A 12678-nucleotide genomic window follows, 5' to 3' on the forward strand; every position below is an offset into this window, starting at 1 on the left:
GTTTCAATGCCATTCTCCCAAATCTTCCCACCCTTTCCCTCTCCCATAGAGTCCATAAGACTGTTCTATACATCAGTGTCTCTTTTGCTGTCTCATACACAGGGTTATTACCATCTTTCTAAATTCCATATATATGCGTTATTCTACTGTATTGGTGTTTTTCCTTCTGGCTTACTTCACTCTGTATTATAGGCTCCAGTTTCATCCACCTCATTAGAACTGATGCAAATGTTTTCTTTTTAATGGCTGAGTAATACTCCATTGTGTATATGTACCACAGCTTTCTTATCCATTCATCTGCTGATGGACATCTAGGTTGCTTCCATGTCCTGGCTATTATAAACAGTGCTGCAATGAACATTGGGGTACACGTGTCTCTTTCCCTTCTGGTTTCCTCAGTGTGTATGCCCAGCAGTGGGATTGCTGGATCATAAGGCAGTTCTATTTCCAGTTTTTTAAGGAATCTCCACACTGTTCTCCATAGTGGCTGTACTAGTTTGCATTCCCACCAACAGTGTAAGAGGGTTCCCTTTTCTCCACACCCTCTCCAGCATTTATTATTTGTAGACTTGATATGTACTTCTGCTGTCTGGGGTCAGTAGCCTCTGCTTTCTCATCCTGAGTCTTTCAGGTGCACCAATTGGGGGATGACGGCTTCAGTGGCTAACTGCGAGATGGCAGGCATCCTGTTTCTATCCTGAGTTCCCTCAGGGCTCACCGTTGGGACAGCTGTAATGTGATGGTTTGATGGCTGCAAGCATCATTTACTGATATGGCAGGCAACACTTTTTTTTTTTTTTTTTTAATATAAATCCAGAGATGGGCTTCCCAGGTGGCTCAGTGGTAAAGAATCTGCCTGTCAATGCAGGAGATGTGAGTTCAGTCCCTGGGCTAGGAAGATCCTCTGGAGAAGGAAATGACAACCCACTATAGTTTTCTTGCCTGGGAAATCCAATGAACAGAGAGGCCTGGTGGGCTACAGTCCATGGTGTTGCAAAAGAGTCAGACACTGCTCAGTGACTAACATTAGCAACAACAACAAATCCAAAGCTAGAGACTTGACAGGCAGGAGTGGTGTATTCATTTCCTAAGGCTTCTGTAACAAAGTACCACAATGTGCATAGCTTAAAACAAGAGAAATGTATTGCCTAGTTTTGGAGGCTTGAAGTCTAGAATAGAGGTGTTGGTAAGGCCAGGCTCCTGTAGAGGAGACTTCTTCCTTGCTTCTAACTTCTCTTAATAGTCATTGATCATTGAAGTTTTGTGGTTTTCTGCTACATCACTCTAATCTTTTCCTCTCCGCTCACACCATATTATCTCTGTGCGTCTCTGTTTCTCCATATGACATTTTCTTCTCTGTGTCTCTGCCTTTATTTTAAATAAGGATTCCAATCCTATTGGATTAGGGCCCATCCTACTCCTATGTGACCTTGTTTTAACTAATTACATCTGCAGTAATCCTATTTCCAAATAAGTTTATATTCTGAGGTATCAGGAGTTATGGTGACTCCAGCCATGAAATTAAAAGACGCTTACTCCTTGGAAGGAAAGTTATGACCAACATAGATAGCATATTCAAAAGCAGAGACATGACTTTGCCAACAAAGGTCCGTCTAGTCAAGGCTATGGTTTTTCCAGTGGTCATGTATGGATGTGAGAGTTTGACTGTGAAGAAGGCTGAGCGCCAAAGAATTGATGCTTTTGAACTGTGGTGTTGGAGAAGACTCTTGAGAGTCCCTTGGACTGCAGGGAGATCCAACCAGTCCATTTGGGGGAGATCAGTCCTGGGTGTTCTTTGGAAGGAATGATGCTAAAGCTGAAACTCCAGTACTTTGGCCACCTCATGCGAAGAGTTGACTCACTGGAAAAGGCTCAGATGCTGGGAGGGATTGGGGGCAGAAGGAGAAGGGGACGACAGAGGATGAGATGGCTGGATGCATCACCGACTCAATGGACATTAGTTTGAGTAAACTCCGGGAGTTGGTGACGGACAGGGAGGCCTGGTGTGCTGCAGTACATGAGGTTGCAAAGAGTTGGACACGACTAAGCAACTGAACTGAACTGAATATCATTCATTCATTCAGATCTAGAAACTATCTACTCTACTTAGGCTCTAAGGTAGATGCGTGAGTAACAGAGATAACTGTGAGGATAAAAACCCAAACACCAGTTACAGCATAGTGTGATAAGAAAAGAGCTGTAATAAGGCCATTAAACAAGTTTTATGATGCAGCTGAAGATGTGGAGGATCAGTTAGAAGCCCAAAATTGACTTCTCAGAGGCAAGCTTTGAAACAGTGGGAGAAAGATGTCAGGGAGGTTAGCTGAAGAAAGGCATATCTTGTGCAAAATATACAGGGGCCTGGAACCCACCATAGAGGATCTACAGTGTGTGTTACAAGATACCATTTCTTCAATCTAGAAGGCTCTGGACTCTCTCTCAGCCTGACAAATTCTTTCACACATATCACATCAAGTGATAACTCTTGAATAAAGATATCCTTGATTCCTCCAGGCAGATCTTATGCACTTTGTTGTTTACTGTTTGGAAAAATTTGCTTCATTCTCTGAGTTATTTGCTAACATGTATGCCTTTGGATTGCAAGGTAATCCTGGGCAGAGAGCATTTCCCCCCTACTATAATATGCCTATTGTATCTCTTGGTACAGAGCAGGAGATCAATAATTACTTATTGAATGAATGAATATCTACTCACAAGAGAAGTGTGGAATTGAAGTTCCCAGACTAATCCTTTAAGAATGTGTCTCTGAACATGAACATAGTTGAAAGTGTCATGAAGATTTTGTGTATTTGGATAATTATATCCAAAGTTCATTTTTCACAGTAAGAATTTTTAAATACAGAAATGATATTCAAGATTCAGTTGTGTCCAGATACAGAAAATACCTGTTTTCTAAATGAAGAAAATAGATAATATAACCATAACTAATGTCAGTGCAGTTGGCATGAAGTTAGCATGGGAATATATTTATTCTGTCTTTAAAAATATAGATGTTATTTGAGTTAGTCCTAATGCTTCTCTTAAATTATATAAGACCTTTCATCAGTGTTAACAACTGAATTCTATTTGGTCCCTATTTTTAACTGTCATCCTGCTAGTCAAAAATTTTAGGGGCTGTGTTCTTCCAAAATATTCATTAGTGCTTTCGAATGAAGCTGTATTATTTTGACCAGGAATTTAATGTTTTATGTTTTATTTGAATAGCAAATTACCTAGGAGATCAAGATAGTTTAACCCATTTGATAGTTGTCAGTTATACTAGGTTCTTCACTAATGTGGTGATCCACACAGTCAAAGGGTTTGGCATAGTCCATAAAGCAGAAATAGATGTTTTTCTGGAACTCTCTTGCTTTTTCGATGATCCAGTGGATGTTAGCAATTTGACCTCTGGTTCGTCTGCCTTTTCTAAAACCAATTTGAACCTCTGGAAGTTCACGGTTCACGTATTGCTGAAGCCTGGCTTGGAGAATTTTAAGCATTACTTTACTAGCGTGTGAGATGAGTGCAATTGTGCAGTAGTTTGAGCATTCTTTGGCATTGCCTTTGTTTGGCTTAAAGCTCAACTTTCAGAAAACTAAGATTGTGGCATCTAGTGCCATCACTTCATGGCAAACAGATAGGGAAACAGTGGCAGACTTTGTTTTGGGGGGCTCCAAAATTAGATGATGACTGCAGCCATGAAATTAAAAGACACTTGCTCCTTGGAAGCAAGGAGCCAACCTAGACAGCATATTAAAAAGCAGAGACATTACTTTGCCAACAAAGGTCCATCTAGTCAAGGCTATGGTTTTTCCAGTAGTCATGTATGGATGTGAGAGTTGGACTGGGAAGAAAGCTAAGTGCTGAAGAATTGATGCTTTTGAACTGTGGTGTTGGAGAAGACTCTTGAGAGCCCTTTGGACTGCACAGAAATCCACCAGTCCATCCTAAGGGAAATCAGTCCTGAATATTCATTGGAAGGACTGATGCTGAAGCTGAAACTCCAATACTTTGGCCACCTGATGCAAAGAACTGACTCATTTGAAAAGACACTGATGCTGGGAAAGATTGAAGGTGGGAGGAGAAGGGGACAACAGAAGATGACGTGGTTGGATGGCATTACCAACTCAATGCACATGAGTTTGTGTAGACTCTGGGAGATGGTATTGGACAGGGAGGCCTGGCATGCTGCAGTCCATGGGGTCACAAAGAGTTGGACACGACTGAACGATGGAACTGAACTTACTAACGTAGAGAAGTTATAATATTTGATGAAATTCCCTCTACTTTCATATCAGTTCTGATCTCATTGGCATCTATCTAGGGAGGGAAATAAGCAAAGACAAAGAACCACAAGTTTGAACAGTCTATGATCAAAGTTAAAATAAGGGAAATAAGGGAAATAAGGGAAATAAGGAAATAAGGGAAATAAGCAAAGACAAAGACAAAGGGAAATAAGGGAAATAAGGAAATAAGGGAAATAAGCAAAGACAAAGAACCACAAGTTTGAACAGTCTATGATCAAAGTTAAAAAAATGAATCTTTAGAGCATAGAGAACATTTTTTATATCACATTAATTATCTAAATAAAACAGAAAAGAGACCAGTTCACTCAGTTATTTCTAACCTAGATGTTTTGTAGAGATGTCAGGCACAGACATACATTTGGATAACACAAACTACACATATTGTAGTTATCTAATGGGTGCACTTTAGGGCACTTTACAATCGCTTTGTATAAAAACACACTCCCTGAAATTTAGTCACTACATAAAAAATTATATTTTGTATCTAAAATGTGATTCCCTATCTGTCTTAATTTTTATCTAAAGAAAGAAAGTGAAAACGAAAGCTTCTCAGTCTTGTCCGTCTCTTTGTGACCCCATGAACTATACAGTCCATGGAATTCTCCAGGCCAGAACACTGGAGTGGGTTCCCTTCTCCAGGAAGTCTTCCCAACCCAGGGATCAAACCCAGGTCTCCCACATTGCAGGTGTATTCTTTACCAGCTGAGCCACCTGGAAGCCACCCCCCCCCCTTTTTTTTCATCTAACTTCTCTGTAAAAATTCTCTATGAACCTCACAATTTTTATCTTGAAGCAAAGATTTGCATCTCGGCCTTTATTTTTTCTAAGTGTTAGTTTACTCACCAAACTAAAAGCAAGTTCCATATCATAATACATTTGCAGTATATTCACTTTAAAGGTACTACAGAAAAAAATGATTGAGATTTTTAATAACTTCTCAGGTACTTCAGCAGCAGAGAAACTATTTAACAAAGTTTGAATTATATAGGTTTTTGAAAATAATTTGCTCCTAGAAAATATAAATACGTTTATGCACATCAGAGAATAAGATATAACTAAATACAGAAAATTAATCTTCAAAAAAATCAACAAGATGCGAGGCATAAGTTTTTATTAAGAAAATTGTTAAATAGTATATTATATTCTATATAAAAAATAAGGCATAATTATCCTCCAAATGTTATCCTCCAAAAGTGGCAAATGAAATAAAAAATTAAAATTGAGCCCCCAAAACTCCAATTCAGACAAATTGAGTTTTTAAAGTGTAAATTAGATGGTGGGTGCGGGAGTGGGGTCAGAATACGGTAGGAAACTGAAACGTCTTGAAGTTGTCTGAAGAGTCTTCAATCACTATGTCAAGCGACACAGATATTTCTCTTTCTTCATATGATGATCAGGGATCTAAACTTATCCGAAAAGCTAGAGAGGCACCATTTGTCCCCATTGGAATGGCAGGTTTTGCAGCAATTGTTGCATATGGATTATATAGATTGAAGAGCAGGGGACATACTAAAATGTCTGTTCACCTGATCCACATGCGTGTGGCAGCCCAAGGCTTTGTTGTGGGAGTAATGACTCTTGGTATGGGCTATTCCCTGTATCAAGAATTCTGGGGGAAACCTAAACCTTAGAAGAGGAGATGCTGTCTTGGTCGTCTTGGTGGTGCTTGCTTTAGTTAGACATCTCATATTGAGGTTATATGTTTATGCTGAAAATAAATTGTTTGGGTCAGACAAGAACATGGTAATTTGAAAATTGGCCTCCTTTCTTGCAGGCTTGATTTGCCTGGTGACCAAGTTACTGGTGACTAGTTCACTAGCTAGGTCAGTCAGGGGAGTCAGACCAGAACAAAAGAAACATGTCACTTTTAAATACACTTGATAGTGGTACCTGTCCACCTTCTTAAACTCTTCTGTTGAAATTAGTTCTAAAGAAGACAACATGGCAATCCTGAAAATGCTCCCAGTTGCTGCAGCATATCATATGCTTTTGATGTAATGTAGGAATCCTATTTACCCCAGTTAATGTAACTTTCTGACGGCCTTGTGGACTGAGTACTGTTTTAAGGGCTGGTTGGCTCTTGAGGAACCCTTTCAGAACAGTGCATGGAATACAACATTATAAACCTCCCTGCAAGTCTGTGTGTGTTTTTAAACCAAAACTAAAAAGCTGGTAACAGAGCCACTTTGAAGTAGTATTTATGTTAGAATCATAAACATGAGAGTAACTTAACTTGTGGATCCCTTTTAGCTCTTTAGTAATTGCAGAATTATATTTTGCTGCTGTTATATTAGAATAATTTTAAATTATTTTGAAACATGTATTTTAAGTGCTAATGCAAAGGTAAATGAAAAACACTTTTTAAATGTGTGCAGTATGTTTATTTTCTCCAAAAGTATCATCAACTAAATAAAATCCCTACAATGGAAGTCATTGATGAACAAGCTGGTTTGGTCAGACATTATACAAACTTTGGTATATCACAGAATGCTTTGTTGTACTTGTGAATTCTCGTCTAACCTGAATTTACATTCCGTGGTGATAACATGGTAAATGTAGTGTTATTAAAGTAAATGAACACACACACACACACAAAAAATAAAGTGTAAATTAAAAGTAGAAAAATGTATGAGATTAGTCAGTAAACATAATTTTCAATTAAAATACTTCTAAGAGAAGACTAGGGAAAATATTTTATATGTGAATATAAAAGTCTCAATTAACATTGCATTTCCCCATAGGAACTTTGGGCAGAAAAATCCCATGGACAGAGGAGCCTGGCAAGCTACAATCCAAAGAGTTTCAGAGTTGGACACAACCCTGAGCTTATGAACTTTAATGAAACTAGTTGTGAGACAGTGCTTTTTTTTTGGGGGGGGGGGGATGGTTTGTAATGACCAATACAATTGCTTCCTTACAGTAAATGTAATAATAATATAATAGTGCTCAATTGTGAACCTCTCTAATGGAACCTGAGTTTAAAATTTATTTTCTTTCCTTCTGTATTATCCTGATGATGATCATTATTACAGTTGTTGAACAATAATTAGTATTAAGGCTGCAAAGAATAAAGATCTTTTTTTGAAGTCTTAGAAATTGCAATTCAGGAAACACAGATTTGGGTAATACTGAAAGAGTGTTCCAGGGAAGAGAAAGAGTCAGGGAGTAACAAAAGCTAAAGCAACAGTGTTGTTAAAGTTGTTTTGAGAGAATAACAATTGCCTTTGATGCAAAAGGCTTCTCTGATGGCTCAGATAGTAAAGAATTTACCTGCAATGCAGGAGACCCAGGTTTGATCCCCTGGTGGGGAAGATCTACTGAAGAAGGGAGTGGCTGAAGTGTTGAAGTGTTAGTCACTCAGTTGTATTTGACTCTTTGTGACCACATGGACTGTAGCCTGCCAGACTCCTCTGTCTAAGGGATTCTCCAGGCAAGAATATTGGAATGGGTTGCCATTTCATTCCAGTATTTTTGTCTAGAGAATCCCATGGACTGAGGAGCCTGGTGGGCTACAGTCCTATAGTTCTGGAGTCTCAAAGAGTCAGACACAACTGAACAGCTAACACTTTCACTGATGTTAAAAGGAAATACTTGCCCATAAGGCACAGGCTGTCACTATTTAGTGTCAAAGGCTCAGATTCCATCTAGACTGAGATGTACCATTTCCTTAATGGCCTCCAGCCTCCATTTTAGAGAGTCTTTTAGCAACACTGACTCCATTGTAATTTTCTTTTTTCACTTGGTCCTAAATGTAGTCAAATAGCAATCAGATATAATTCTATGAGTCTTGAAAAAACCACACACAAAAAGTCTACTTGATTTTGCTTTTTATTTTGATATTTCTAAAGATATAGCCTTTATTTCTTTCAATAGTCCATTGTTTTAAATAAAGTGTAAGTATATAGAAAAAGTCTTATTTTAATAGCTTCAATGGAAATCCATTTTATGTTTTAGTTGATTAAACCAGAAAATTAGCTGCATTTTTTTGTTTCCTGTATTATATCAACATTATGTTCTCTCAGATTTAAATTCTCATAGAACAGAATGTTTTATTTATTGTTTTATCCTCATCATCAATTTTAGGAACAACTAAATAGTTTATTAAATTAAAGTGAGCTATAAAAACCAGTAATGCACCAGTCTCTGGTAGTAGCTATTCCAAAATCCCAATGGAGGTATATTTGGCCAATTAAACACCATTTGAGTGAGAGCAAATAGCACATTGTCTAATATCCTTCAAGTTCACAGTTAGAAAATCCTCTTAAATTTCTAGGAAAATAGCAGTGATATGTTTTCAAATATTCTGTATTGACTCAGTGAACAGCCAGAGGTAATGTTATCAATTGCTACCTTGGTTATACTCAATTCAAAGAGCCATTTTTTAAATCTGTCATGAAGCCTATATTCCATTTGAATATCAGCCTGGAATATCCTTGCAATAATTTGGACACCTGTGTTTTTTATTTGAAATGCTGCAGAGTAGAGAAACATGTTGGGTTGATACAGAACCCACAGCTCACTGTAAAACAATCACAGGTAGCTATAGATGATCCAGTAACACAGGAGCTTATTCCCAAGGGAACAGTCATTCTGGTGGACTGGATAAAAGCCATACAAAGTATGTTTATCCTGAAAATGGGGACTACCAAAATCCCTCTATAAATGCAAAATAAAACACCCCAGACAAAGCAGCAGATAAGCTTCCTATTCAAGTCAGGTGGGGGCTTGCCAGGTGGTACTCATGGTAAAGAACCTGCCTGCCAATGTAGGAGATGTAAAAGACTAGGCTTCAATTCATGGGTCAGGAAGATCCCATGGAGGACGAAATGGCAACTCACTCTGGAATTCTTGCTTGGAGAATCCCATGGACAGAAAAGCCTGGTGGGCAACCACAGGGTTGCACAAAGTTGGACACAACTGAAGTAACTTAGCATGATGCATTCATAATCCAAATGGGGCTGGCTTTATGATGATCGACAGTTGGATGTTTTCACATGTGGAAATGCCCATAATCTGAGTGTTAGAATAAATAAATTTTCCTTTACCCTTCTATGTTATTCTGCTAGGTCTAAAAATGAAATTGATGTAAAACAAATTGATAAGAGAAAGTCAAACATAAGTTTAATAACATGAATATATGGTCAGTTCAGTTCAGTTGTTCAGTCGTGTCTGACTTTTTGTGACCCCATGAACTGCAGCATGCCAGGGCTCCCTGTCCATCACCAATTCCCGGAGTTTACCCAAACTCATGTCCATCAAGTCAGTGATGCCATCCAGCCATCTCATCCTCTGCTGTCCCCTTCTCCTGTCCTCAATCTTGCCCAGCATCAGGGTCTTTTCCAAAGAGTCAACTCTTTGCATCAGGTCCTTCCAATGAACACCCAGGACTGATCTCCTTTAGGATGGACTGGTTGGATCTCCTTGCAGTCCAAGGAACTCTCAAGAGTCTTCTCCAACACCACAGTTCAAAAGCATCAATTCTTTGGCCCTCAGCTTTCTTCACAGTCCAACTCTCACATCCATACATGACCACTGGAAAAACCATAGCCTTGACTAGACGGACCTTTGTTAGCAAAGTAATGTCTCTGCTTTTGAATATGCTGTCTAGGTTTAGTCATAACTTTCCTTCCAAGGAGTAAGTGTCTTTTAATTTCATGGCTGCAATCAACATCTGCAGTGATTTTGGAGCCCAGAAAAATAAAGTCAGTCACTGTTTCCACTGTTTCCCCATCTATTTGCCATGAAATGATGGGACTGGATACCATGATCTTCGTTTTTTGAATGTTGAGCTTTAAGCCAACTTTTTCACTCTCCACTTTCATCAAGAGGCTCTTTAGTTCTTCTTCACTTTCTGCTATAAGGGTGGTGTCATCTGTGTATCTGAGGTTATTGATATTTCCCCCAGCAATCTTGATCCCAGCTTGTGCTTCCTCCAGCCCAGCGTTTCTCATGATGTACTCTGCGTATAAGTTAAATAAACAGGGTGACAATATACAGCCTTGACGAACTCCTTTTCCTATTTGGAACCAGTCTGTTGTTCCATGTCCAGTTCTAACTGTTGCTTCCTGACCTGCATACAGGTTTCTCAAGAGGCAGGTCAGGTGGTCTGGTATTCCCATCTCTTTCAGAATTTTCCACAGTATATTGTGATCCACACATGTTTAGAGAATAAAATTAGCTCAGTGGACTGGAATATAGGCAAAGCAGACAAAGCAAACATTGAAAGGATATGAAAGACCAGGATTTGAAAGAGCCTTGAATAGAGGCCAGGATAAGGAGATTGTGTGTGTGTGTGTGTATGTTTGTGCTCAGTCATGTCTCTTTGCTACCCCATGGACTGTAGCCCGCCAGGTTCCTTTATCCATGGAATTGATGTTCAGTTATTAAGCAAGCAAATCTTGGAAATATTATTTTCCTCAGATATCTTCTTCCCTGTTCATATCTAATCCCACCTTAGATAACCATCCTCCCAGAGTCCCAAGTTAATGGTTTCCTAATGTGCCACAGAAACTTAAATATTGTTACCAAGCTGCTGCCCACCCAGTGTAGCACAGCCTATAGTCCAGTGCTTCTGAAGTTATTATACAAAGTTTGTATCAAGATTACATTCAAATGGTGGTCCATTGATCAAAGTGATTTCATTCCCCCATTGTAGCACTTCCCCCATCATATACAAAATCTAATAATACAAGATAGTTCATGCATGTAAAAATGACAAAGTTTGTTTGCTATTTCAATTCTTTCAATCTGATTTTAGATTTCTCTTGTGAAAGGTATATCTGAGTGAACAGAGGGAAAATGGTACTTCTTACACTAAAGCATAAATTTTAGCCTTATTTGCAACTGCCTTCCCAGCATCAAGATGATTTTCCTTACTGGGTGGGTACCTATATCAATATTATTGTTATTAATAACAATATCAAGTACTTATTAAGCACATGTACTTTGCAAAGCTCTCCAATATCTCATTTAATCTTTCCACAACAATTTTCTCATTTTTCATATAAGCATATTTATAGATAAATTAATTCCCTAAAGTCATACAGTGTAAATGAAGGAACTGGTTTTTGAACCCAGGCCCATCTGATATCAAAACCTGAGCTCCAAATATTGAACTCTATCGGTTACTGCCTCTCACTGGACCATGTACCTTCCATTTCTTAAAACAGAAGATTCTTTTTGATTTCTCATATGATTTGGGAGGAGATATAGAACAAATATTTAGCTTCTCCAATAAAGAGTAAAATAAAAACTATGCTTTTGTTATCTACACAATGTTGTGTTACCTCATGTTTGCTTGTTTTCCTGGAAATCATTAAAATATTAGGAATAAAATTGCACATGAAATCAACATTTTTCTTCTGGCTCTAAAGGATGTCATAACTTAAGTTTTATCATTTGCACTTCTGAATAAGCAGTTCCACCATAGCCACAGGCAGTACTTACTTCTAAGGTATCATCTGACTGAATCAAACTCTACAGGAAAAGGAAATAATTTCTATGTTTTAGGTCTTCCTCCTTACTTTAAGCAGTTTTAATCTTTGTTTTGATAAGACTTATATAGCAGTTGCATATTTATCTTTCAGTGAATGGTAAAATCATGACCTCTAGATATTGGGAAAATACATGCCAGTGTGATACTTTCAAAATAATTATCAAAATTATCTTTGTCATTTTACCTTGAGCAAAAATTATGGATAAAACTAAAAAAATATGTTTTCAAGTGAGTAAATTTTCAAGTGAATAAAAACTTAAATTTGACATTGAGATTCCCAAGGAGGCCAGGTCTAGAACTCTCACCAGCCTCTCATCAGTCTTTACTGATACTTCATTTCTGATTCTAAGGAGCTAAATCATATTGTGCAAGTTTCTATAGCTAAGATATTCTTCATTTTTCTCATCTGTGAGTAAGTAAGAGGTTGGATAAAGTGAACTCCCATCATGTCATCTATTTCCAAAATAAATCAGTTCTCTGATTTATCATTTTCTTCATAATTTGGATTCTCCACTAAATTTAACTTTACATGCCTCACATATCTCTTCTACAATTTCACCATGCCTACCTTAGAGTTAGCCTTTTAAAACCTTTGTTTAAACTACTGTCCTTACTGTAGTCTCCCTATTCCAATCCATATGTTCTATCTTCATTGTATACTCGTTCTCTGTGATACTACGAATCAATAAAGGGTGTGGTTTAAAGTTTTTATAGGATTGAAGTTTATATTTTCCTAAATAAGATCATTGAAATTAATATATATTTTATAGTCTTTTCAATAAATAATACAAAGTAGGAAACAACTTGTAAAAGAAAAAAGTAGTCTTTGCCAAGACTTTTTGATGATTTTTTTTTCACATTCCTCTAGAACTAGAA

At 37.8% G+C, this 12678-nt stretch overlaps 1 protein-coding gene across 1 annotated transcript; it reads left to right on the forward strand.

Moving 5' to 3' along the window:
• Nucleotides 1-5605: 5605 nt before the first annotated feature.
• LOC133256134 (HIG1 domain family member 1A, mitochondrial-like) lies at nucleotides 5606-6436 on the forward strand. Its single transcript, XM_061430938.1, has one exon. The coding sequence runs from the start codon at nucleotides 5660-5662 to the stop codon at nucleotides 5936-5938; it is 279 nt and encodes a 92-aa protein (XP_061286922.1). The 5' UTR covers nucleotides 5606-5659; the 3' UTR covers nucleotides 5939-6436.
• Nucleotides 6437-12678: the final 6242 nt, after the last annotated feature.

Source organism: Bos javanicus, chromosome 10, assembly GCF_032452875.1.
Source record: "Bos javanicus breed banteng chromosome 10, ARS-OSU_banteng_1.0, whole genome shotgun sequence".
NCBI classification, from domain to species: domain Eukaryota; kingdom Metazoa; phylum Chordata; class Mammalia; order Artiodactyla; family Bovidae; genus Bos; species Bos javanicus.